Source organism: Trematosphaeria pertusa, assembly GCF_010094035.1.
Source record: "Trematosphaeria pertusa strain CBS 122368 unplaced genomic scaffold BU26scaffold_9, whole genome shotgun sequence".
Taxonomy (NCBI): Eukaryota; Fungi; Ascomycota; class Dothideomycetes; order Pleosporales; family Trematosphaeriaceae; genus Trematosphaeria; species Trematosphaeria pertusa.
In genome coordinates, this window is record NW_022987220.1 from 1,955,678 (window position 1) to 1,981,527 (window position 25,850).

Here is a 25,850-nt window from a genome sequence, read left to right on the forward strand (position 1 = left end):
TAAGAGCTTTCCCTCTAATAAGAAAGAATTTAACTACGTGTACGTCGTTATAGATTAGCTAAGTAAGTAGAGCTTCTCTCTACTCTACTATAAGAAAATTATAGCTTAACATATAGTAGAGCTATATTACTAATATATCTAGCGTATATATAGTTCTTCTAGGTCTATTATATTAAATTATAGCTTATAGTTTACCTTTACCTTTATAGATAAGCTCTACTAGCTTATAGAAATTAAGTAGAAGCTCTTTACTACGTACTACCTATAAACTAATAGAAATATAGAGATTGTTAATTAATATCTTAATTAGCGTCTACGTCTATTTGTTAACTACTACTAGAATAATTAGTTAGACCTTCTACTCTATATAGATTAGGCATAAGCTATATTACTATATAAAACTATAGAACTAACAGTGTATAAAATTAAATTTAGACACTAACTAATATACTACTAGAATTAGAAGAAGCGTATAATAAAAGTCTCTACTCTATATAAGCGTCTCTTACGCTAGAAAGCTTAGAATTTTACTAAGAAGTAATATAACGCTATAGAAAAAGCTACTAAAATTATATAAAGTAATATTGCGAAAGCGCAAGCTAGGTAGACGCTCTAAGTAAATAAAAAGCGCTAAGAACCTAATTTTGTAGTAGGCGACCTTGTCTACGTTAAACCTTATAGCTTTTTAATAGATTAGCCTAGTATAAAGCTAGATTAATAGATGTATAGCTCTTACCTAATTATTACTATAAAGAGTTACTTCTTCTAGCTCTAGCTACCTACGTATATACGTATACATAACGTCTTCTACGCTAATTAGTTAAGAAAAGTCTTAGAGCTATTACTAGAGTAGGTAGAGCCTAAGCAGCTACCTATTAAAGTTAATAGCAATCTAGAATAGCCTGTATATAAAATTCTAGATAGCTATCTTTATTAAAATCGCCTTTAATACCACGCTGTATAGGTTACTTATAATTCTAACTCTATCTAGTATAATACTATAGGCTTTATTAACACTCTCTATAAGATAAGAGACTTTTACGCAGTATACCTAGATAAGCTAGAGCTACTATTACAATTAGATGCTTAGATTAAGGCGTACGAAAAAGACGAGACCCTAGAGAAGATAGCGGAGAATTTAAAACCTATAAGGGTAGAAGACGCTAGAGTAACGCGAAGGCGCCGCTAAGTAATTTAAGACTCTACTAAGCTTATAGCATTGTTCTAGAAGAGAGCTAATAAGAAAGCCGCTCTACTAACGCGAAAATAAGCCTCTTTCTCTCTAGAGAGAAGGTAGTAGCTATAAAAGCGCTTCTAGTTTAAAACTAATATAAATATACTTACTACAAGCTAAAAAGAGATAGTTAAGAGTATAACGCGGGAGTTTTAGAAGAAGAGAGACCTAGAAGGCGTATTTTAGAGCTTAGAGACAAGCTCTTCCTATAAGAGGGGGTAATATAATAGTCTAGTTTAGAATTTACCTTAGGTTACATAACCTTAGGTTACGTAATTCTGTTACGTAACCTAGCCTAGCGCCTTAGTGCTTAGCACCTCTATATATAGAGAGCTCTTAGAGTATTCTTCTACTTCTTACCTTTAGATAGCTAAATTTAACCTAACCTACTCTGCTAGTACTCTATTCTTATAGCTTGTAGAGACAGTGCTACCTGCAGCTAACTTACTTAGCTAGGTGTTCTAAGACGCTTATAGTAGTAGAGACTATAGACCTAGCCCTTACATAGTAGTACTTATTCTACTAGCTATAGATAAACTAATTAATAACCTATTATAGACTATATATAATATATTAGACCTAGTATAGAAAATAATTACTACGCTAGAGAACCTATTAGTAAAGCGCTAGCTAAAATACCTTTAAAGACTTCTCTAGGTCTCTATACTTAACTATAGAGTCTAATAAAACTATATTTAGTATAGAGATTATATATTTATACTACTAAATAATAAACTACGTATATAGATCTTATACTATACCTATAATACTAGCTCTGCTAGCTACTCTAGATAGGTTAAAACTATAGACCTTATCTACTATAACTACTAGTAGCTATAAATCTTCTATAATATTAAGACTTATATATAAGCCTACGCTATATACTAAGAATAAAGGTATCTAGACTCTTACTCTAAAGCTTCTTAAAACTACTACTAGTTCTATTCTAGACATAGTCTAATATATTAGTTAACTATATTACTCTACTACTTAAGTATAAGTTATATAGTTAAAAATATAAATATATTCTTATAGTAGTCTACTAACTTATAAAAATACGCTACCTTATCTCTATAATAAAAATTAACGTAGAAGAGCTAACTAATACGTTTATTTTATAAATCTATTTACTTTATAGCTACTCTAATAACGTTATTTCTAATTATAGTATATAGTTTATCTTCTAGTTCTAGATATAGCTTTCTACCTACTTAGAAGTTATACTTAAGTACTTATTCTTATTCTACCTAGAGATAGATAGATAGATAGAGTAAGTTAATAGCTCTATTAAGGTATATCTCTAGGCGTTTATAAACTTCTACTAAGATAATTAGGTCTAATAGCTACTACTTATAGAGTTTATAATAAATAATATTATATCTAAGACTATAGAGGTATCTCTATTTTTTGCGAACTATAGCTTCTATCTAAGATTAGAAGTTAAGCTAGCGTAACTAGTACTACTAAACCTATTAGCTATATAAAAACGTAAGTTTTTTAAAGCTAATAATATAGCTAATTATTTTAGCTATATTCTATTCTAGCTAAAAGTATTAGCTATCTAGTCTATTACTTAGTATAAGCGCTATATAAATAAGAGACATAAGAACGTACTATAATTTATAATAGAAGACCTCGTCTATATTAATACGCGTAATATAAAGATAAATAAACCTATAAAAAAAGAAGATAATAAGCTTATAGAACTATATAAGATACTAAAGGTCTATAACTAATTATATATACTAGAACTTCTACTATATATATAAATTTTTCTAGTATTCTATAACTTACTACTCTATCTCTAGCACGCTTTTGTAGGCCTTCTAGGTTAATAGATAATTAATAAAGTAGAGTTACGCTATCTCTATAGAAAAGTTCTTAAAAGAGAGAATAAAATAGAAGAACTTACTAAGAAGTAGAAGTTTAATATAATATTAGACTACTATAATAAGTAACTAGAACTATAGTATCTTATTAAGTAGAAGAACTATACTATAATATAGTAACTAGCGTTAGATCTAAAGAGTTAGAATAATACATTACTAAGATTCTATACCTAGCACCTAGATAAGCTAGACCTACCACAATAAATAAAAAGGCTATAGACGCTAGTTAGTCTAAATTTTTTATTATTTTATAAGCTATCTAAGACGTATAGCTATTTAGAAGAGAGGTACTATTATAGCACTAACCTATCTACGCAGCTACGTAACCTTAGCTATTTTAGCGCCTTAGCGTAGTAGATATCTTCTCTACGCCTTCGCGCCTTTATAGCTTAATATTATATAACTTATTATATACCTCGAATTCTTGTTTCTTATCTACGCTATAATAAGTATTTAGTAGAAGCTTAGTATTTTTAGAAAGTTTAGTAGTATAAAGAGTTTAGTAGTAAAGTATATTAAAGAATATATATATAAATTTTTATAGAGAAATATTAAGGTTTTACTTAGTAATTTAAGAAAAACTAGTTAATTTTCGTTAATTTTTGTTACTAAGAAAGTATAGAGCGTTTAGTAATATAGAGTGTCTAGTAATAGAGTATGTTACTAGCTATACTAATAAATAAGTTAAATAACTTTATAAGAATAGGTCTACTAAGTTCTTTAATTACTAATTAAGGCTTAGTTTTTATAAGTAAGTTCTAACTTCTCTTTCTTTTCTCTAGGTTGTCGCTTATCGTACCGATTTGTGGCGATTCCACAGCTTGGCCGTCAGTGCGTCACTGGCTTGAGCGGGGTTGCCGGTGGCGGTGTGCTTGTTCGCGGCCATTAGTCTCGGACGATTACAGATTCGAAGGGTGATCAAAATCGAGAACATCGACATCACCTGCATTGCGAGGGTGTATAAAGAGGGAGATGAAGTCATTCGCGGCCGAGTTCGAGATCGGGGGGGTGGGGCTCAGCAGCTCGAACGTGTTGAAGGGTTTGTCCATGACCACGGCCAACATCGGCACGGTAAAGTCGATTCGCTATCTGCCCAAATTCTGGGCACCTCCTTGTCCATGTAGCTGTCCATGCCCTTCGCCTCGATCGCCTTCGTGGCGGCGTACTTGTTTGCGGCCATGTTGAAAATCTCAATCGGGTCTTTGCACTTACACACGACCGGCTTGGGGGGCTCGTCCAGACCAATCCTCACGTGCACGAATCTAGCCTTAGAGAGATCCTTGATCTCGCCGCAGGTCGAGCATACGTGGTCGCCCATAGTCTCGGGACGACGCGTTCGTGAACATGAGCATGTTGGGGAACAACAAGCTCGGGGTGGCTCTGATGTGGGCCAGAATCGCGATTGCGGACCAGCTCTGAAGGTGTTTGTGAGAGTGTACGCGTTCCAAAACTTGTTCTTCGCTGATTATGGCCGGCGACGGGGTCGAGAAGATGTTCGTGACGATCTCCGAGCCTGAACATAGGCACAAAGGCGAACTTGGGCAAGCCGACCCTCACGAAGTCGTGCCCGATCCTTCTTCCGTTCTTGGCCCTGGCCTCCGTGAAAAGATCCCTCGACATCGTCAGCTTGGCTCACAAGCTGCTGAACCATGAACGAACTCCGAGGACTGGACTCAGTCGCGCACTTGTTCGTGACCAACAACGAGTTCAGGCAGGGCAAGGAACTCCTTGGGCTGGCACTTAGCCCACATCACAACCGAGCCTCTGCGCGCGGCGGCGAACACTTGCAGTCTGAATTCGGTGTTGAAGTTGTAGGGCTTGACGGAGACTCCCCTCACGTTCTTCTGCAAGACGCTAACGTCGATCGCTAGGTCGATCACGATGTAGGAGAAGTTCTTAACCATCATCTGCCTCCACTCCTGGATTCTGCCCGCGCCGGAGCTCATGATCACCTTTCTGCCCCTGCCCACCCTCGTCTGCGCCATCTCGTACACCCTTGTCCTCATGGACCACCCCAGGTAAACGCGGAGATGCTCTGGAACAGAGGCGTGCGCACCTTGACGACCCCAGACAAGTGCATGACGGTGCCCTTGGTAGTCGACCGCCGTGACGTGGATCGCATTGTGGAGCTTGACGCTGAGCCCGGCGGTCTCCGTCATCGGGACCCAGTTCTCACCGTCCTTCCTGGCCTTGGAACCTCGAAGCCGAATACGATCGTGTCCCTGTAGATCCCCATGACACTCGCCGTGTTGAGGGCTCCCTCCGTGTCCATCCTCATAGCCATGAACTCGAACATGGTACAGCGGCAGCCCATAAGCGAGCTCGTGCGAGGGTATCTGTTCCTCCCAATGAAGCTGCCCATATGCTTGCCCACGAGGGTCACCACGAGCCCCTCCTCCTCCAAGCCTCTTGTCCAGTCCAGGTCCACGAAGATGTCCAACAACGGTTGGTGCACATCCTGATCCGCTCCTTCCCCAATCTAATTCCGAAGACCTCCGCAAATGAGAGCGTGTCCGAGGTTGGCTATGACTGTCACCATGATGGGAGAGATGCTCCTCAAGGTGCTCTCCACGGTCCCGTACTTAGACATCTTCCGACGATAATCATGTCCCCCTCCTTGAGCGTGCGCGTGGTGAATCTCCCAACCCTGTTATGAACAGGTATCCGCCCGTGTCGAAGGCTTCATTCGGGAGCCAGACCACGTCCGGCATGTCGTCGATCCCCCTCTTGCTAGCGTACCTAGCCTTAATGCTGTACGCAACGACGGCCATAGCTTAGAGCAGCACCTTCATGCTGGGTGTGGCCCCGATGCAGGACCTAGGGTTGTAAGCCAACGCGCCGGTAATCGGACGCAGTATGTCCCGCTCGTACACGGAGACGAACAGTTAGAAGGCGGTGGCTCTAGTCGACATCGGCGCCAAGATCACGGATGTGAGCAAGAAATGGGTTATAGAGAGTTATCGGCTCAGTCAGGACCATCCTCGAGGCTGCCGACATGCCCTCAGTCCGGTCTCTGATCCCCTCCTACAACATAATCACAAGATGACCGCGGCCATGAAGTCGTTTTCAGCCAGTAGTACACCGCCGTAGTCGTCGCCGTCTTAAAACCAGCCCGAGCCGCTGTTCATGCTCATCTTCGAGTCGGTGCATTCTACCCGCCCATGACCTCTCCTCGTGCTGAGGCCTGAGCGGGGGTAGGATCATGACGTCGGCCCCGTTGAAGCCGATTCCTCACACGTGGTCGGACGGGTTCGCTTCTACCAAGGTCTTCCCCTGCAGTCATGTTGATAGTTGCGATCGTGCTGCTAGCTCGGTCTCAACGTCATGATCCGCTTGGTGTCTACGTCCCGGTTTATGCTCATGACCATCTAGATGACATCAACGTGATCGTGTGGATAACCTCGTTCATCGCCTAGGTGGTAGTCAAGCAGTCGTACGACAACATGGTCTGACTGTGACCTAGACGTGAATTTATGAGGGTGAACCCGCCGTTGGTGCACAGCTCGAGCTCCTTCTTCAGGTGCACGATGACAGTCTGACCTAGTATTACCACCTGTCATATCGCCGTCGTTGTCGCGAAGCAGAAGCAGGACGTCCTAAGAAGGATTGATGGGTGTCAACGGCTCAACGTTGAAAAGCTGGTTGTCTTCCGATAGCTCGATGTGCAGGTCAACTTCGATGTATTCCGAAATAGGCGGTGTGTTGTCGTTCCGGGCAACCTCGGTGCTTGAATGGGAGACCGGTGAAGTGATAATTCGTCTTGGAGAAGAGTCGCGATTGCTGCTGGCGTTGGTCATGCTCTTAGTCTCATCAGGCTTGCTGGCGTCTCGCTTGAGTCGTTGTCGGAGTGAGTGGAATCCTCGTCCGAGCCGCTCGGATGCTCAACACTCCTACTGATATTCTCATTCGTCTTGATGACCTTTCCTTCGGTGGCGGCGAGCGCAACAAGAGGAAGCAGCACCTTGTGAAATCGCAGCTGCCACCCCTCCGCCCGACGTTATCTTCTTCCCTGAATTGCGCGGCTGTTGGAGGACGGGCGGTAGGGCGCAGACGAAGGTAGGGAGCGTGCAATTTGATGATTCCTGGCTCAGCCGTTCGGCCAGGCGCTATCTCGGTTCCTCCGGCGCTGTGGTTGACACGCTCGACTGGTCAGCGATTGTTTCCCGGTAATCGTCGCCCTAGTTTCCGTAGAGCCCGCGCTCACGATCGGCGAGCCGTTGCGCGAGCGTCCAGGGTGCCTTATCCTTGCGCTCCTTTTGTAGTGTCTGTTCTGGCGGGGCCTTCTTTGCGGAGGACTGCACGCGAGTGCGAGTGCGCATGCGCGTGCGAGAGGCTGTGTCGCAGACGGCGGCGGGGGTGGCTTGGAGCCATGCCAGTATCGAGAGCTTGCAAATCTAGTTATGTTAGCATTCAGGGTACGATCCGCAATAGGATGGCCAACGGAAGAGTGTCGGCATGATCGTAGCCGTATGGCTGGCGGGCAGGCGAGACCGCTGATGAGATGGTCGTTGGACGAATAGAAGTTGGTGAGATCGCGCTGCTGGCGGGGCCACGATGAGGCTGGTAGATGCCTACACCGTGAGCACGGTCGCAGGTGAGGGGGCCGCAAGTGATGAAGTCGTAAGTTGCTGCCACGAGGAGGAGAGGACGATCCACCAAGCCAGCGAAGCGAAGCTCCGAAGTCCGCTATCTAATTAAAGAGACCTCCCCTATAATAGATGCTAATTCAGTGCGTCTCATAATCCCTTCTTATCTCCGAGCTCTGCCAGCAACCGCTGCACGCCGCTCTCGACGAGTCTTCTTACCATCAAACCATGCATCCACCTCCCACCCGCGCTCTCCAGGGCCCCAGCACGACCTTTTCCCTTCTCCCGCCACATGACCGTATGGTTTATGAAAGTAGTTTCACTTCCCTCCTCTTTGACCTCAACAACCAGCATTCCCTCAACGAGCGGTCCAGAGTAACTTTCAGGAGCATCCAAAGCCAGGGTGACGCGCTCCGCATCTCGAGAGCTCACAACATAGACTCCGCAGACACGATCTCCGGGCGCAAATTGGAGGGACCGAATATATGCTGAATCGAATGTGCCTCGGTCTTTGGCGTCTTTGATCAAGTACCAGATGCCCCACGCAGGAGGCTGTCTGGAAAACGTAGCCATTGTGTGTCGGAGGAGGAGCGTCAGCGTTTCTGGTTTGGAGTATGTTCCAAGGGAAGCGGTGGGGATTGATTTGCGCGCGCGTTCGTGGTGGATGATGTACTTTTCTGGCCTGTTCTGGATGGTACTCGGTAGGGTAATGGTTTTGTCTTGTGGGTAAGGCTTCGTTTGACATTGAACTTTACGAGAGAGGTTAAGGTGCAGATACGTGAGGTAGAAGACCGAGCCCGCAATTGGCAGAGTGGCTAGAAGGAGTTTGTAGGTCATGTTTTGACGGTGTAGAGGGGAACCGTTGAGCGTGCGAACGACGAGCAAGTCTCTGTCTGATTTCCGCTGTCAGCGAGTGGTTCTATCCGTCATAGAGCTACCTAGGTACGCACCGTACCTTGTCCTTTACGTGCCCTGAGAGCCTCTTGTCTTTGCAAAGCCCACGTTCTAGCTCCTCGTACTCTCCTTCCACGAGCCTGCCTTTTGTCCACAGCTGTTAACAACAGTATGCCTTCTGCGCCAGGTAGTTTCGAAAAGCGCGAGAAACATATGAATCTGCACGAAGGGCTTCGCCAGCCGGCGCGGGCGCACGAACATTTTTCCTAATTGCGGGGTTGTGGCGTTGTGGCGGTGTTTGGTTGGCCAATTTAGGCTTAGCTGGCTTGACTGCGGACCTCGGGATCTCGTCCACGTTGGGATTCTCCCTCGCCCGCCCACATTGCCGTCTCGCGCACCGACCGTTCATGAGTCCCACGAGCCTTGCTGCCGTCGCCGTCTGCATCGATAACATTAATTCTACCCCAGATGGGCACGACCCTTCGACCCTGGCCGATGCCTACGCCTATGACCACTAGGAGAACGCGCGACTAGCGAAGAAGCGTCGGATCATGGGTGCCACTATGGCGATGATTGATGATTGATTTTTCTCGGTTTGAGTCACCAACCTATAGAGGTTATTCTGACTAACGGCAAAGCAGGGCTTCCGCGTAGACGGTGTTGAGATGCCTCCCTCCCAAATAAAATCGTCTCCGAACTCATCATGCTTCCTCTACCTATCTCCCATGCTTGAGCCATGCTCCGATAGCGTATGTTTGCTCCGCCGCTTCTCCCGGTCTTGAGGAAATATACGGCGGCTCACGTCCCATCTCCCTTTGCTTAGCAGATTCCGGCCAGCCCTGCTTATAGGAGGTAGTTCCATTGCCATTCTATCCCCATTCAGTTTCAGTGCTACTCTGCAACAGCTAGCTCTACGATGTTGGACTCTGACTCGAGAATTATTACAGTCTATGTCAGAAGGAGTGTCGTCACGCTCAGCGCATCTTTCTTCCACCCGCTACTTGGGTTCGTTGACTTGAGGCTCATGGACTTATGGACTTGAGGAATTGTAGACTCGGGAGCGCGTCTCGACTTGGTGGGCGGAATTCGAACGGTAGGATGGATGAGACTGCATGTAGTGGATCCTATTAGCGAAACTGAACTTCCAATGCCTGTTACATCGACTCTCAAGTTTGTGATCTTAGGAGTGAAAGGACTCGAAATCATATCTTGCCAAGATTGTCATGGACCGTGCGCCTCTCGCTTGCCTTTCTTGCTCTTCGACGCCTTAACTCCCTCCATTCTTGAGCCTTATCTTTGAGTCAACTCTACCCTCGCTTTTCAACAAGACTGCAGAGCCTCTCTACTCTACCACTACCGCAGCTCGGAGGTCTCCTTCTTGAAGGACGACTTCGACATCACCATTCATACGGCCTACCCGGCAGCAGGAGTAAAGAAGGGCCTCTTGTAGTGGACGGTGCAGCTGTCTGCCCTCCTTTGTGGACGACTCCAATTCCAATCAGAAACTTGATTGTCTCAGCGGCTTTCCTATAGCAAAGCCAAAGACGGGACGGTTATGCAAGCCGTTAGTGCAGCAGTTTGTCCGCCTAGGTAAAAGTTTCTAACTCTAAATTCGAAGCTTGGTCGTCTCTGCAGTAACAGAGCTGTAGCCGCGAGCTTTTACCGTAGCGAAAGCAAATTCTCGAAAATGCAGACGCAAGGGCCACCGGGACTCACCCCAATTCACCCTATGACCAGAGCATATACGCTAGACGCGCGACCCTCTCCTTCTCCGCCTCCGCACTCTACCCCACCGGTCGAAAATCTCCTCCAACTTGTCCGCCAGCTCCGCGACGGTACCTACGCTTCTTCTGAAGACATTGTCACCACCCTTACACCCGACGAATACAACGCGTTCGAGACCGCTATTAACGCCGATACAGACTTGCGCGGTTGGGCCGAAGACAAACTCCACTCGAGCTGGCTACCTACTACATGCCAGCTAATTATTACGATTGAAACGGCTAAGCACAAAGGTTTCTCTCTTAAAACTTGGCGTCTACTCTGGCAGTCTACGGAGTCATCCGTCCGGCAACGTCCACACGGTTCTCCGGCGCACGCCGAGCTCAAGAGGCTTGATTTTGACGGCGGAGGCGCCATCACCCCATTATTTGGTGCTAGAAACGGCAAACTCAGCCCCGATATGGCAGTCTATAAAGTCAGTGGCGACGGCAATTGCGGGTTCCCTACATGCACCGGGGAAGTCGCCGACACCGAGACCTGGAAACACGTACAAGCCAAAGCGGCGGAGTACTTCAAGGTATACAACAACTACATCAAGACCGTTGGTATCTTCAAAATTATTCCCGACAGGGGGCAGTCGCAAACTTCCCTCGAGGCCAAGTACCAGATCTGGAGAGCCACCAGCAGCCCCGGGCACCCGCAAGCCTCTCCTGAAGTCATCTTCCGCAGCAGCAACGGCGATGTCCTGGACGGAGCTCTGACGCTGAAGCTTTCCGACCTGTACCCTAACTCGCAAGACGATGTGGATATAGAGATTCCACACCATCGATTGGCGACTGCACTCGCAGAGGCGGAGAAGCTCCAAGAGTTGGATAACAGCATCTCGCTGCAAGCCAGTGACAGCAACCCCACCGTCCCGTCGCCTTCTACCGCTGAACCGCCGCCTTCTACCCCAGGCCCCGCCCAAGCTACTGAACCCGCCCTGTCCCCAGTGCCGGCTCATACTTCCATCAACATCTCCGGCCGTCCCGCTGATGCCCCTGCTCCACTCTTTCCTGCTGACGATCGAGACCTCGCCCAACTCTGGGTAAAATGGCAGGAGATGCGAGGAGCGGGTGTAAATGTTACCTTCGAGGAGTTCGCCAGCATCCGGGGGTTCTCCACCCGAAGTACGACTCCCGACAGCCGCTCCGCCCAGGATCCGGTATAGGATTCCGCTTATTCGCCATTAGGCTGACCGCGACTCCAGCGCGTATATGGCCTCCGACCCCGAATGATTATGTTGGCGGTTCGGTCTGACGTTTGATGCTTTGGCGCATCGAGATACGATTCGGCTGCCTTAGTCGCTGGGTCTCAAAGAGGCTTGGGTTGTGGAAATTGAATTGAATTGAGACAGGGATATGCTCTAGATAGGTCAATAGTAATCTGAATAGAGTCACTCTGTTGCAATCTTCTTCAGGCATAGGGGCTGGGCTGAGCTAACCGCAGCATTTTCCGGGTCGGACACCAATCCACACATCTGAGGTCTTCCTTCTATCTTACACGAACGTATCCCAGCTTTCGCCAAGACGTAGTCTATTGTGTGACTGCAACCTTCCCACGGCCACCCCATGAACAGAGTCGCAGCGTAACAAACGAGGCAATGGAGGGGCATCTTCCATGGCGTATCCGCGCGCAAGCCAGGCAACCCGACCGCGATGTCGCGGACCTCATTGACGGCCGGCACCTTGGCCTTTCACACTTCCGCGTCCGCCCCGGCTTGCACAGGCGTAGCCATCTTCTTTTGCTTTAGCAAAGGCTGCGGGAATTTCCCACGCGGACAGTCGGCACGGAGTGCGCTCGGATAGTGCCGTTTGTCGCTCCTCCGCGGCGCGGGGACGGCCTCTTGAGCCGTAACGGCCCCGTCGTGGGCGTAGGTAGCCATGTCTCTGTCGTCTGGTGGTGCGCTGTCGCGAGCGGACTGTTCATCCAGAAGAAAAAGGTAAAAATTAAATGCATGTGTATCCTTACTTCCCCTGCATCTGCGCTGGTGACTAGTGCGATTAAATTTCGATCTCGTCTCCCGATCAGAACACGTCCTATCTACTAGGCGGACCTTGGCTTGTACGGTTTGTTTTGTGTATCCAGTACTAAGATCGAAAAGAGTGTGTTCGTTTTAATTCCGCTCTGGTTTCGGTTGTTTGAATTGCGGTTCGTAGGTGTTAGATAGACAAGGGGCCTATAGTATAAACTGGAATTGGTTAGTGGATACCTGTATTGCATGAAGTGGACCTGAGGGCGTCGTCTTGATAAGTCGCGAAGTTTCGAGCTGAGAGCTGATCGGCCACGAGGATGAAAGTGCGCAGATCATTCGGGACTTACTGATCGGGAACTGGTTTCTGGGTGGGGAACATGAGCTTTGCCTAGGTATACGAGAGGTAACGAGAACGGTCGTCCCATGATAAATATTTTTTGGATTATGGATATGCAACTCTACAAAAACAGCAAACGGTATTAGTTGTAACTTGTCCCAAGAACCCTGCAGCCCCGAAACCTCACCCCCATTAGGTGGAATCCTCCGATAACCCCTCTCCTTTGCCGTCGCTCTACCAGCTTGACTAAAAATAACGGGCGCGAGACAAGTAGACGCGATGCCGCCTCCCCTAATGCCCGGGAGCGAACGGGGATTTGCCGCGCTTCCAGAACCAGTAAGTTGGTCGTGTATGAGACGAGAACAGGGCTGTCATAATCTTACGACAGAGTCTTGCCTCCATCGTCTCCTTGGGCCGTCAATCTTTCGAGACATGCGCTCACGCGAAGCTGGTCTTCTGGTACTCCTGCTGAACAAAGACCGGCGGCGACCCCGGTCTTCTTGATCGATGCAATGTACATCACGACCAGAAAGAGGACTACCACCCGGAAATATATGTAGGCACAGGATGTGCAGAATCAAGCACACGACAAGCTGCAAACAATAGAGATGACTGGGCGCGGTCTGTTGTCGACGAAGATTCTAGTTCCTTCTTCGCCCCGGACGTGGCCGATCGAAAGATGCCAGTCAGTGTTAGAACACAAGCGCGTTGTTAACACTTGCATCATGGCGCCAAGTTGGCTCTGCCAACTATAGTCCCGCGTACGCCAGAGATCGCATCAAGGGCGGCGCATGAGTGGCGAAGGAGCCTTTCCGACAGCGCCAAGCAGAATGCGCAAGGAGGGACGATCCTAAGACACAAGCGTGTTCAAGAGGATTTCGAGGCTGTAGCTGGAATCAAGAACGGGCTGAGTAATGAATTCTGCCGGGATGAGCGACCGCACTTTGAGCCTTGGAGCTCTGTATGTGGCATCCTTTCAGTATCAATTCCAAGGCTCTCGACCTCTCGGATAAGCCTGTCCAACTGCTCTACGTTAGCCACGAACCTCAACCGCCAGAAGGCACCTTACTCGTGTAAATTTTTGTACCGGCCGTGCTGTCCTATTCTAACGCTGGCGTGACGGTAAACTGTGTCTTGCTGTTGCAACCATTGAAGACATTGGGCTGCACGATATGCGGAAGCATCAAGTCCTTGATGGATTTGCGCTTCTTGCCCGCCTTCAGACGCTTCAGCTCAAATCCCAGCCTGAAGTGCTTCAGCGTGCGATCCACAGTTACATATTACCCGCCGAAGGACCCCAGGCTCACCAAAGAGGATACTGGAATTAGGGTCGGCTCCGAATCCGCATAGCCCAGGCTGACGAGCTTCAGCGTACAATCCACAGCTGACAGAGATACAAATTACCTGCCGAAAGACCCAGGCTCACCATAGAGGATAATGACAGTTCGCTTCAGCTCCAGATCCGCATACCCTAACCCAAAGTCCTCCTTTCCACGCAATGCGCTTATAACGTGCCTCTCCAGCTTGACCAGTCTGTTCTTCAATGGCTCGAGCTCGGATCCGGACGCTTGCGTCTGCGCCATGATACCTTCATGAATTTGTATCCGCTTGCACCCGCATTATCCACTGAAGGACCCCTGGATGTAGTTACAGCTGCTCGGAGAGGCTTTTCGCGCAGTGTGGCTGGAGGGGTGATCGCCTCAAGGGGCGGCACACGCCCGACTCGCAAGCTATCGACGACATCTCCCTCACCCAGTTCAGGTCGTTGTTTCGTTCGAACGCTGGGATAGATCAGAAACAGAGAACCTGCGATGCCGCGCAATGCTATGTCGGCGCGGGGAGATGTAGTGGGGGAAGTTATCAAAAAGCTTGGAAGGGTATGTGGACTACTGAACAAGAAAACCCGACCTCCTTTCCGATAGATGCCTTATTCTATTCCACCATCGAAACTAACCCCAGGAATCGTCTTCTCCTACTCTTATCGCCTCCGTCCGATACTCTCCGCGCCCGCCGCTCCCTTGCAAACAAAAGCAACAAAAGAGCAACAAAAAAGCAAAAACATACAACAGCCGGGTATTCGCTAGTGGTCACCCACCTAACTACTAATCCGCCGGTATCAGGCTTGACGTGTGTAGATCTAACGGGGTACGGTATTTTCCTGATCCTATGGTCGTATGTGCTAGTAATACTTTGTCTAGAGATATATATGGGTTGTAATAGCGGGAAGGAGATGTCTGCTTTCGGAACGTAAATCTCCAGGTGATGGCTTCCAACTAGTAACAGGAAGCGGACACAAGAGCATTTTGCGAAGCCGATCGGGCGGATCGGGTTCTAGGGTGAGATATTGGTAGCTCAGGAAAACGAACCTTGTTGCTGGATATAGTTACTGCGGTTACTGCTGCACGTGAATTAGGATATATATATATAGCCGTATTTTCCGTATTCTTAATTAACCAACTTATGTCTTGATACTTGCTACCTACTCTAATAAACCTCTATGGATGCGAATTAGTATTGGACTTGGTCGCATTTGCATCGTACATATGTGCTACGCGTGTGCTTGATCACACTTCGTGCCGGGAATAGCGCGTTGGGAATTCTCCATCGTCGCTCGGGTCGATAGGCTGATAGGTCGGTGTTGACGCCAGGTGCCGCTGTGTGCTGGGGCTGAGGAGCTCGGAGTGAAGACCCTGGTGATGACATCAGTCTGCTTGTAACCCATCCTGGCGAGTCGCTGCCAATGGCGCCTTGCTGAGCGTTTCCCAATTGGCGAAGAGAGACGGGTCTTCCGTGGCGAGAAAAAACCGGTCTATTGACGACACAGAAAGCGCACGCTCTCTGAAAGTCCCCCAGATCCGTTTCGAGACGAGTTGGTGTCGGCGTGTCCATTACGCTGCGCTTATATGGAGAAAGCTGAAGTCTTCGATGTTGATATCTTTGTAGGATGAATGCCATTCGCAAAAGCTTTTCGTACCTATTCTTAGCTGTGCTGACTTTATCAGAGGAGGTCCCCGGGAAGACCACCGACATACTTGCTGGAGACTGGTTTTACCAGCTCGAAGAAAGTATACGTCGGAATGCGTACGCTCTCGTGAGAGAGATTGGTGACTACTTCGTGCCCGCCGTTATCAAGCAAGTCATCAAGAGGTACTTGGTCGAGTCCCTGCCGCAGAGCATCGTCTCGCCAATGGAGGTAACCATGATGGGGCGTCGGCGGAAAGCATTGTTTGCGCTATTCTGTGCTCGAATATGGACATGGAGATTCCTGTAGAGTGTTGGTGCTGTGCAAAGACTGCTCTCCCTAGCCGCAGACGCGAGGCATGTATTCTCGAATCGGCTCGACTCGCTCCATTTGCTGGCCTTCGCTGATAAAACAGATTTTGACGTCGTGGAGTGGCCTGGCGCACATTTCGACGCCAGGGCCTATGCGGTGGGAGTCAGAGCGAATATGGAGCTAGGACGTACCTTTGTAGCCGACCCAACGCATTCGTCTTCCGGATCGGCTCCAGATTTTGACCGGTGATCCTCTTTGGCTAGTAGTGACCTGGAGACCGATTAGCAGAGTAGTGGCTCGCCGGATGCGTCCGCGTAATTGAACGCGATCTATAGAAACGATTGAAAGGTGCATCCTAGTTATCGACGTGGCGATTGCCTCGGGATTGCGGTTCGCCATCTCGTTATCCAAGATAATCGATGAAGAGGATCTGTGAGTCTGTCCCTAGGAAATTGCGGCCCTGCGCAGGCATTGCCCCGGGGATGTCCAACTGTCAGACACCTTCTACCCCACCGTAGACGGGCAGATGATGTCTGACAATCCGCAGCGGTGCTGTCGCGTCGAGCACCGAGTTCAAAAACGAAACTTTTCTAGCTTGGCGTGGCCTTGCGCTCTGCAGATCCCGCTCGCAGTTTTACTTTTGGATCGTGAGTTACAAGCCGGCCTCGCTGATTCTGGGTTCTAGGCTTCTCTATGGAGCGGCGTACAGATCTCCTGCCCATCCACCATGACCACAACACTCGCAGTTCGCTAGTTTTGCTGCAATAATGAGCTCATTAGTACGAGCGCGGAGATTCTTGGATTGTTGAAGTCTTACGCAAAGAGCTTTTCTCGCAGAGAATCCGTGATGGCGTCTTGATCAGCGTGTCCTAAGACGCTGGGATGCCTCTGGGTAAGTAGAGTTGCCCGTGCTTCAAAAGCGCCAACGACACGCTCGCGGTATTCGCCCTGAAGAGCCCCGGGTGCAGCGTGGGTTTTAGTTCGTAAGCTATCAGAACAGTTTAGTCAGCGGGTGGTAAACCAGAAATTGTCGTACTATTCTTAGGCACTATCGGAGCGGCGATATGTGCTGCAGGAGAGGTAGGAACTCCCGCGATCGCTTTCTCCAGCTCATCTAGCAATCCTACCCCAGGAATGCCCCAACACCAGCATTCGCTTGGATGCCGCTGCTGCTCAAGCTTGTCACCATTCGCCTCGTCGCCTCCTACTACCTCGCTAGCTGGCAAGGTTACATTGGCCCGTGTCGCGTGCTCAATCCCTAACAGTAAGGTGCGACTTAATATTGCCGAGCCTAGCAGTTGTTAGTTCTGCTCAAGATGTACATGAGCAGACTAAGCCCGCTAGCTAGACTAGTTCCTATTCTATAGAACTATCCCCGAAGACGTCGGGGCTCGAAGAGCTAAGGTTAACGATAGTGGGGCCACACTCTGAGCAAATCTCTTCTATATGGAGCTATATGCTCGAGCAGCCCCTAGAACTATTACTGGGCGGAAGCCGGTGACCATATCGGTACCAAAATTGCGCATCGCAAGCCGTATCGATCTGTGCTGAGAGCATTCTCATTATCGAGCAAACATCGGAACTATTCCCGGCCGTATTGTATTCTTGTCAAACTGTCGACGTCGTGGGTCCGAGTGTATCGGCATGTTGGGCGCGGTTGCGTAGGGGCGTGCGGTGTATGGGGCGCGGAGGAAAATCACCTCGGTGAAGGGGCCGTAGTGTTCGGTGTCCAATTCCCGTCGATCACTCATAGCTTGCGAATCGTTTGCGAGATTGATCGTCCTACGGCATTTTCGAGAATCGTCAAATGGCCATCTTGCGCCTCTCGGAAGCGACCAATTCGTCATCCGCGTTCCTTGCTTTGAGCCACCTTGGGGAGCGACACAAAGGCTCGTCGGTGCAGCGCCGCTTACGGTATCGTCGAGCTTGTCTGGGCCCTATAGTACACCCAAGACGTCCTCTGTACCATGTTTACACAGTACTATCAGACTAATATCCCAGCGCATATGCCCGCAGAATGAGCCGTCGCCGGTCTCCCGAAGAAATTATTTCGCTGCTTTGACGCGATTAGCGTCTTCGGACTAGGACTAAATATAGACTTCTGAAGCTCCGCCGGCCCTGGGCCTACGAGTGGACGGTAATTCCGCCCGCGCATGCCTACAAGTTTGAACTAACACTGAAGTCCTCCGACATGGCGGTTACGGAACGTTGCGCATTCACATCATGTATTCATCGACCTATACTCGTGTTCCGCACGCTTGCCTCTAGCAATAGGGCATTCCATTTCCATTGTTCGATTAGAGAGAACTTCGAATCGTGGTTCCCATCCCAAGGGCTTACAGCGAGGGCGTTAGCAATAGGTATACGAGAGTGAAAGCCGTCAAGTATATGGATAGGAGCTGGACTGTTGAAGGATATTAGTCATGTGCGACGGAGTGGTTGATCATCGCATCACGATGGAGCGTGTGCGACTGCGGAAAAAAAATCGGATGAAGAGTAAGAAGATGCGGAAGATGGATCTCAAAGCAATAACGACGAAGAAGCTGGCAGGATTATTCAGGCGGCGTACAAAATAGCGCAAAAGATTGTTAGGCGAGAGGAAACGAAACGAACCACGAGCGCAGCCACGAAGAGAGAAACGGGACGCAAGATAAGTACCCGAGCTCCTCCGGTGAATGTAGACTGGGCTACCTTAGCCTCCCCGCCATAATCGGGCCACCACGGAACACATTATTCAGCCCGTAAATCAAACCCCCTCGGCTCGAGTTCACTTTCGATTAGTAGGTAGAATGGTCGAGGCGCACGAATTGCTGGTCTACTTCTTCCAGAGACGCCACGTTATCCACAAGTCAGCGGCTAAAGCCGTAGGTTCGGAACATGCCAAAATATCCCCGAACTTCAATTGCCTGTCGATCAGTATCCGAAAGTTGTCCAAAGCCGGTGATGTCTCCGGAAAGGAAATCGGCAGGAAACTCGGGCGCCCCTTGCTGCGTCGAGAAGGCTCCCGTTGTGGTAGATAGCTCCTCGTCGGATTTCCAGTGACCCCATAGAAAGTCTCCGCTCTGGCAGTGCGATTTCAGTCATCCTTTGTGATGTACTGGTGTCGGCGGCAAAATTGGTGATCTAATCCGTCGTCAATGCGTCAAATCCTGTCCACCCGCATTGCATACCGCGAGACATCCATCGGCAGTCGCTCTTCTCGGAGAAGCCGTCGCAGCTCTTCGACATCCTCCATTGTGATTGTGGTGTAAGCAGACAGTTCACTCAAGGCGACGGCTTGTCTTACGAAGTCGGGCGGTCGGGTGGTCAGCTGATGAGGATGGAGTGGGAAGGCGGTTCGGTCAATGAATAGGTAAGCTAGACGGTTATCGTTGGCCAGCTGGTCGATGATGCTGTGACAGCACATCCGGCGAGCCAAGGAAGAGATGGAGGAGCGATTTTCAAGTATCGGATGTCAAGACGGTGGATTGCTAGGGCCGCTCGTCGACAATGCCGTAATAGCATATCTGGCAGGTCAAGGAAGAGATGGAGGAGGGATTTTCAAATGTCGGATGTCAGGACCGCAGATTGCCGGCCTGGCAATTTCGAGAGTGCGTGAAGGGGTCACGTGGGGGTGCCGTCATAGCGGAGCCAGAGAAGGGAAAGCGCCTTGGCTTAAGTCCGCATTGTTTTTCGAAGCGTCATGTGCTGTAATACTACTATCCGCAGCCCGGTGAGGAACACTTTGCATCAGTTCACCCGCCTCCAGTCTTCTCCCCGCGACTTTTAGCACACCGACATCGACATCGACATCGACACCACATCCCGTATTGCCGTTCTCCCTGAGGAACGTCGTCGCGCGCTGTCTTTTGACTTCAGGCATCGGAATGCAAGATGCGAGAGAAGGAGAAGGTGATGGTGAGGATGTTTCCCCGGCGATGGATGCTGTGCTGCGAGGCGGATGGAACGAGAGATGGGATGCGGATGAGTTCGCCGTCGAGGTTGTCATTTGTAGAGTTTATGAGGATGGGGATAGGATGAGGGAGACAGTGAAGACCCCAGCCAGGCGCGTCACTCAATCCTCCGGATAAGGCAGAGAGGGCAAGCAATCAACACAGCCTCGGCGCGGGCGATTGAACGTCATTTTTGCGCAGCAGTACGCTGTAGGTTCCTGTGTCCCACATAAGGGACCAACGGCTCCCGAAGGTCGAGCAGCGGACGAGAAGCGACACCTCAGGCCGAACAGGATGCGCTGCCGCCTGGGCGGACGCCGAAACTACATCGTGCTAAAGATCTCCTCTGGGCGTCGAAGTGTGTCGGAGGAAGCTTTGGGCGGCGGATGTTACTCTGAAGACGGTAGAGATATGGAGGGCGGTGTCGATGCGTGCGCGAACGAAGGAAGATTCCGGCAATGGGTGGGGTCTGTGTTTCGCATTCGACATGTAGCGCAAAGCGGTGCTGCAGATGCACTCGGAGAGAGAGCTTCCGCCCTGCGATCGATGAGCTGGAGATTGGTTGGAGGGGGGTGAGTGGGGGTGGGGTAGGATGTGTTCGTCCGTTTGTTCTTCGTGATGGTGGAGGGGTGAGAGTGGGAATGTGGGACGTGGGCTTGAAGATGAGGGCTGTTGGTGAGTACGTGGGTGGCTTGGTTATGAGGCGGGGTCTGGGGGTTGTGGATAGAAGACGGTATTGACGGTGCGCTCAATTTAACTCAACTCAACTTATCTAATCGACATCGCAGGCAGACTTCGCGTATCTGATATCAACAATGCGAAGCGGACGGTTCTCGCGAACTAACGAGCCAATTATTTCGCTCGTGACGCATCTTCCTCCCAACGTCGTCTCCAGCTGATATCACCAATAAGAAATCAACCTAAATGCAACCCAAGCGCATACGAAGCGATTCATATGCCAATTAGCTCAAACGCCTCGATTCGCGAAGCTCCCTGCTCCTCCAGGCACAGTAAGGATCCCTCCGATAGATCGAGTTCGTCCTCCAACAGATGTCACACACTGCGTTCTCCGCCCTCTCTAGTAGTACCACCCCAATCGACTCCCACAACTACAGCACCGCCAGTAGCGCCTTCGCCGCAACCACAATCTTCCCCTACACCGGCTTCTCAAACGCCGCAGCAGTGGAATTATCACTCCGATAGACCACCGCTCACGGCCTCACTTGCAACCTCCTGCAACGCTGTCGACCTTGTCCGGAAGCGCCTTGAGCACAGCATCCCGTTGGACGGGCGGCGCAGTATCCTGCTTTTCCGTGCCGCGTTCGCCGTCGGCGCTGCGTAGTCTGGTTTCCGAATCGCGTCCCATCTGACGAATAGCCAGGCAACTCCCGCGTCCGCACCCTCGTCGTATTCCCTTTCCATGCATCGGCGTATGGGTTTGTCCGACTCTTTCTTCCGCTGGACTGGTTGCAGGCGCTGGGGAGATGTCTACGAGATGGTATCGGATTTTCCCGTTCTGGATGAATAGCTTGTGTATTCGGCCGCGGCCTGTGCAGGGGATTCGGCATGGATGTCGGGATGGGGAAGCTGCGTGTGGAGGAGGGTGCGGAGTGAGGTCCTGACTGGTGTCTCGCGGTTTGGCATCCGTGGGGTTACTGCTCTGGGAGAGGTCACGGCGCTTGGTGTGAAGGTCCGAGCCTGAACAGTGGTGGGGTGAGCTAAGCGGAATCGCGGGTGTTGTCGAATGTTCGTTCGTGTGTGGAAGTGAGTCGGTCCTCTTGGAGCTCATTATGGTGCTTCGTTTTCGAGTTATGCGATATTACTGAGAATTTAAGGCTCTAGGTCGAATCGAGTCATGTCCAGGCGGTAACGTCGCAAGATGGTGTGCTGTATGAGGCGCAGGCGAGGATGCGGCACAATTGATGAGGCCTAGCTTGTACACGTGAGTGTTGGATCTCCAACCGATGGGTGATTGGAAATGTGCAGCGTCTCTTGGAAAGTTCGGCTGAGCAGAGTATAAACGGGCATCCGGGAGATTAAGAGTGTTTGTAGTGTGCGGGTTCTTCTACTGCGTTTGCACGAGTGGCTTTATAGCTCCCGTGTGTGTCGGGAACCTGCAAACGGTTATTATCTTATTGCGCACGAGGTGCAAGATAAATCAGTAAAGCGTCTGAGTAGTGGCCTGGAAGCTTGGTCGTGTCTTCGATGCTTTTCGGCGTTCAGATAGCAGGGAGCATGTCTGGGCGATGCGGATGGGGATGAGGTCTGATCTTTTGTCGGGCTGTCGCATGAAGCAGACAAGAGACCCGGGAACAACGTACCTCTCCGCCAGATCATGCATTCTTGATCGGGATTAGATGGTGCGCGATGGGATGGGCAGAAGAGGGAAAGGTGCCAAGACCGCAGTCATGAATGCAGCAAGGTGCCCTGCGGACTCGTGTTACGGTCCTCATTTCCTACAAACGGGATTATGCTGAGCCCCCAGGTTCCGTGTGACGTTAGAGCGCAGTGGATGCTCCTTTTCCTATGCCGACATGAGCGTTTGTGCCTATTGCGGGTAGTGTCCCGTTCTTTCGTCTCCGTAACGGAAGAAGCTATTTGCACTTACTACAATGACGAATAATGAAAACTTAGAGGGACTCCTTAGGGTTGGAATGAGATGCCATCCGGAAGACATGTTTTAATAGATCGCATCGGTTTCGTGGTTCTAAGCTCCAACGAGAGGGGGATGTAGTGCGTGATGGGTGCGACCGAGCCGCGCTTGGCTACGCCTAACGGGGCGTGAATCCGCGCCTGCTCCTTCTGATCTGGTTCTGTGCTTTGCGGTCTCGTCGCCGTTCGTCGTCAAGCGGAAGCACCAATTCCGGTAGTTGTATGGATCCCGTAAACCGAATTACGGGGTCCTCCCAACAACGCGCACGAGTTATCATGCGGTTAGGTTTATTTTCCCCATATTGCATCTTGACAAGCGCAGCTGTCTTCGATACATAATTTTAAAAAAGTGCAGTATTCCGGCAGTCGGCGTCCTGCGCAAGGATATCTATCGTGAGGACCATAAACGGAGAGGGTGAATCGTAAATTCGAAGAACACAAGCACACGATTAGCCCAGGCTTTAGCTTCGCTGCTATTGAACCGGACATCGACAAGCCAGTGTATTACTAGCGTATTACTAACCGTGCTCTGGGGATTCAAAAACGTAACAAGACCTTCATATACCACTCTTCTCTCTTCTTTCCTTGGCTTCTTGGTTGGGTAGCGTATTAGATTGATGACGCGTATGCAATACCTGCTACATCGAGGTAAGTTTCTATCATGTTGTCAGGGTAAGACTTCCATTGTGTACCCAAACTATCGTGGATCTACAGCGGACAGACACGAAACGGAAATTTGAAACTGCGAGGGGAGACCAAAGGGGATAAGATTGGAGAGGTGAGGTTCGAGGGTATGCGACTCAGGTCTCAGAGCCAGTTCCTGTTGTAACGGACATCGAGCTGCTCTACGTTGTGATGAAGTGGTTTCGCAGGAAGCGAAGTCAGCTCCGGGAGCGCTTTGCTCCTCTTACCGAAATTTGGTGGGTGAAGATCGCGAACGGCAGAAAGTGGCTCATGGTGGAAGTGTGGTTGGGTTGGGGTGGGGCACCGAGGCGGGCTGAAGCTGAACTGGACGAGACGCAGAAGTCCACGATATGCTGGCTTGTTTCCGTAGTACTTGTTCCTCCGCGGAGACTCTTTTTTCGTGACCAGATCACCGGTCGAGAAGGAACTTGGCTCCTGGAGCAACCGTCTTCTTCCTGTTCATCTACGGTTCGGATTCTGCGATTCGTGTGCCGATACCTGCCCATATTGTACACGGCATTGGTGAGGAAGAGGCCTGATCAACGGTCGAGCCGATACCCAATCTTAGCGCCTCCAACGGTCCGTCTCCTACAACCCCTTGTTCAGATGGTCCTTTCCCTTCAACCCCTCCTTTTCAAACCCGACCTCGAAATCGCCGTCCGCTGTCTCCTAGTATGGCCGATACGTTCGTTTATTATATTCGAAACTGCCCAAATCCTCCAACAGTCTGCAGGTAGTCAGTATTCCGCATCGTGCGATGGTGCCATCGGCGTGTACCTAGAGCTCCACGTCGCGATGATCCGCATCGACGGTTGCAAAGGATAGGGATCCTTTGCTATTCTTTCATTAGTGTGCTTCTTATCGTCAGTACATTCGACAAAGGGTCGAGACCTGGCACACCGCAATGGAAGCGTTGGTTGGCAACCAACACGGTCTCTACTATTCCCTTCGTCTCTCGCCGCAACTTCTTCCACGCGCTTTCTCCCTCAAACTGGACTACGCATCTCCCGAATATTCATCGTGCCTGTTATCCTATCCCTCTCGCTTCCAAAGACTCTTGGCATTATGACTTCGTATTTCGGAACTCAATATCCCCCGAGGGCTCGTGACAGAGGTTTCGCAGGGACTTGTAGTCGGAGCCAAAGCTTGCGTTAACCTCAGAAGTGGACTCTTGGGATGAAGCCTCGCGCGAAGATGGTGCTGGATCGCCTTCTGCTTTCCGCTTGGGACGTGTTGTCGACGGCTTGAAGGTAGGAAGCATCGTGGTTGGTTGAGCCTTTTGGTGGTCGAGGATGGATTGCTGAGCGGTGGCAAACTGAAGGAAGCCGTCAAGGACCGTGTGCGGGATGCGGAGAAGGTGATCATTCTCCTCCAACTTCGGTCGCTCGTGCAGGGGTAGAAAGTCCGAAAGTTTTAGCTCTAGCGAGCCGTGTGGGTTGTTGACAAAGTCTTGGTCAAAGACGATCACTTCCATCCTCCTATAGTTCTTGCCATCCTCTTCAAATTCGGCGACCCGATAGAGACAGTAGCTGGCGTCCTTAGGCGGCTTGTTTGGGTCCTTGCGATGCGCCAGCGTCGCATACTCCAGATTGACGGTGATGACAGTATTGGAGCCGGCAGCGATGTGGCGCTCAGCGAGGTCATACAGATCATCGTTATTTACTTGTGAGTATGCAACTTCGAGTTGCACCAAGCGGAAAGGGCAGTCGATGAAAGCAAAGCCGGCATCTGCGCTGACCTTCCCTTCCGTATCATGGGCGTCGGCGCTGCGGGCACAGAAGATGGTGTCGACAAGTGTCTGGACTTGGGCGGGAGTCTTGCGGAACTCTTCCTTGATACGCGTCTCAAGCTTATCAATAAAAACGTCGTGCTTGAGTGTTGGCATTCGGAGTGAAAATATGCCACTACCGCTGTCGTCCTCCCCTGTATATCGCCAGTCCCACCGCAGCTTGTTGTTGAAGAATCCGTCTAGCGCACTGTCGGCTGCGATGATGTCTAGCAGACGGTGATATTGGCCGATGGAGAGGGGCACAGCACGCCAGTCCTCCTTGAGCGCGTCACCGTAGGCCTGTCGCTGGATAATGCGGAGGAGGGCGTCCGTAGGATTGTCGAGAGGTGAGAGCGGAGGTGTGGCGCCAGAGGAGGTGGTGGGGTTGAGAGGGCTGGGAGGCAGCAACGAAGAGGGAGACGCCGTTCGCGGGCTTCTCGGAGGCGTATGCGCTTCATCTGGGGATACACCTCGCCTTGTATTCATGGCGCCATGAACAGAAGTGAGAATTGGTGGTGTAGTGAGTGTTGAGTGTTTGACGAGAGTTCCGCTCTTCAGGCTGATGCCCCGAGCCTCAGACATCCGCCGGCCGCCACCACTCCACCAAAAGCGATTTGGATTCGCGTCGCAAGATTGAGACAGCCCGATTAAAGAATCGCGCAACCTGGCTTCATACGACAACGACTGTAAAGCTTAATCTACTATCGCTTCACATTTTCCGCGAAGTGGGGGATCTCACACCCCGCCTGCCTATCTGGGTCTAGCGAGGGGCAGTTCGCCAGAAGCGCCAGAACTGATGGGGCTCGTGCGCGCAGAAGTGCCCTGATTGGTGCAGGAGTGGCCGCTATCTACGTCACGCTCAGC

General features: G+C 50.1%; 9 protein-coding genes across 9 annotated transcripts; 5 read left to right on the top strand and 4 right to left on the bottom strand.

The window, feature by feature from the left end:
• Positions 1-4,718: 4,718 nt before the first annotated feature.
• BU26DRAFT_353232 (uncharacterized protein) lies at positions 4,719-5,384 on the bottom strand. Its single transcript, XM_033822496.1, has one exon. The coding sequence runs from the start codon at positions 5,280-5,282 to the stop codon at positions 4,797-4,799; it is 486 nt and encodes a 161-aa protein (XP_033682767.1). The 5' UTR covers positions 5,283-5,384; the 3' UTR covers positions 4,719-4,796.
• A 1,725-nt stretch (positions 5,385-7,109) lies between these two features.
• BU26DRAFT_353211 (uncharacterized protein) lies at positions 7,110-7,720 on the top strand. Its single transcript, XM_033822495.1, has one exon. It carries the CDS (start codon positions 7,199-7,201, stop codon positions 7,580-7,582), a length of 384 nt encoding a protein of 127 aa, XP_033682768.1. The 5' UTR covers positions 7,110-7,198; the 3' UTR covers positions 7,583-7,720.
• Positions 7,630-8,790, bottom strand: BU26DRAFT_487481 (uncharacterized protein). Its single transcript, XM_033825947.1, has 2 exons — positions 8,660-8,790; positions 7,630-8,602 (listed from the first exon to the last, which is right to left on the bottom strand). The coding sequence occupies exon 2, from the start codon at positions 8,544-8,546 to the stop codon at positions 7,860-7,862; it is 687 nt and encodes a 228-aa protein (XP_033682769.1). The 5' UTR covers positions 8,547-8,602; positions 8,660-8,790; the 3' UTR covers positions 7,630-7,859.
• Positions 8,791-10,135: 1,345 nt separating this feature from the next.
• BU26DRAFT_597774 (uncharacterized protein) lies at positions 10,136-11,621 on the top strand. The gene is made up of 2 exons (XM_033835022.1): positions 10,136-10,167; positions 10,222-11,621. Exons 1-2 carry the CDS (start codon positions 10,159-10,161, stop codon positions 11,533-11,535), a joined length of 1,323 nt encoding a protein of 440 aa, XP_033682770.1. The 5' UTR covers positions 10,136-10,158; the 3' UTR covers positions 11,536-11,621.
• A 1,334-nt stretch (positions 11,622-12,955) lies between these two features.
• BU26DRAFT_506947 (uncharacterized protein) lies at positions 12,956-14,466 on the top strand (the record flags this gene model as incomplete). The annotated part of the gene is made up of 4 exons (XM_033826961.1): positions 12,956-13,012; positions 13,206-13,361; positions 13,413-13,637; positions 14,200-14,466. The coding sequence occupies 4 exons, from the start codon at positions 12,956-12,958 to the stop codon at positions 14,464-14,466; spliced, it is 705 nt and encodes a 234-aa protein (XP_033682771.1).
• Positions 14,467-15,579: 1,113 nt separating this feature from the next.
• On the top strand, positions 15,580-15,947 carry BU26DRAFT_566715 (uncharacterized protein; the record flags this gene model as incomplete). The annotated part of the gene is made up of 2 exons (XM_033833560.1): positions 15,580-15,615; positions 15,681-15,947. The coding sequence occupies 2 exons, from the start codon at positions 15,580-15,582 to the stop codon at positions 15,945-15,947; spliced, it is 303 nt and encodes a 100-aa protein (XP_033682772.1).
• A 4,909-nt stretch (positions 15,948-20,856) lies between these two features.
• On the bottom strand, positions 20,857-21,671 carry BU26DRAFT_552403 (uncharacterized protein; the record flags this gene model as incomplete). The annotated part of the gene is made up of 1 exon (XM_033832151.1): positions 20,857-21,671. The coding sequence occupies one exon, from the start codon at positions 21,669-21,671 to the stop codon at positions 21,102-21,104; it is 570 nt and encodes a 189-aa protein (XP_033682773.1). The 3' UTR covers positions 20,857-21,101.
• A 1,547-nt stretch (positions 21,672-23,218) lies between these two features.
• Positions 23,219-24,162, top strand: BU26DRAFT_353269 (uncharacterized protein). Its single transcript, XM_033822497.1, has one exon. It carries the CDS (start codon positions 23,390-23,392, stop codon positions 24,041-24,043), a length of 654 nt encoding a protein of 217 aa, XP_033682774.1. The 5' UTR covers positions 23,219-23,389; the 3' UTR covers positions 24,044-24,162.
• Positions 24,028-25,678, bottom strand: BU26DRAFT_353276 (uncharacterized protein). The gene has a single exon (XM_033822498.1). The coding sequence runs from the start codon at positions 25,566-25,568 to the stop codon at positions 24,282-24,284; it is 1,287 nt and encodes a 428-aa protein (XP_033682775.1). The 5' UTR covers positions 25,569-25,678; the 3' UTR covers positions 24,028-24,281.
• Positions 25,679-25,850: the final 172 nt, after the last annotated feature.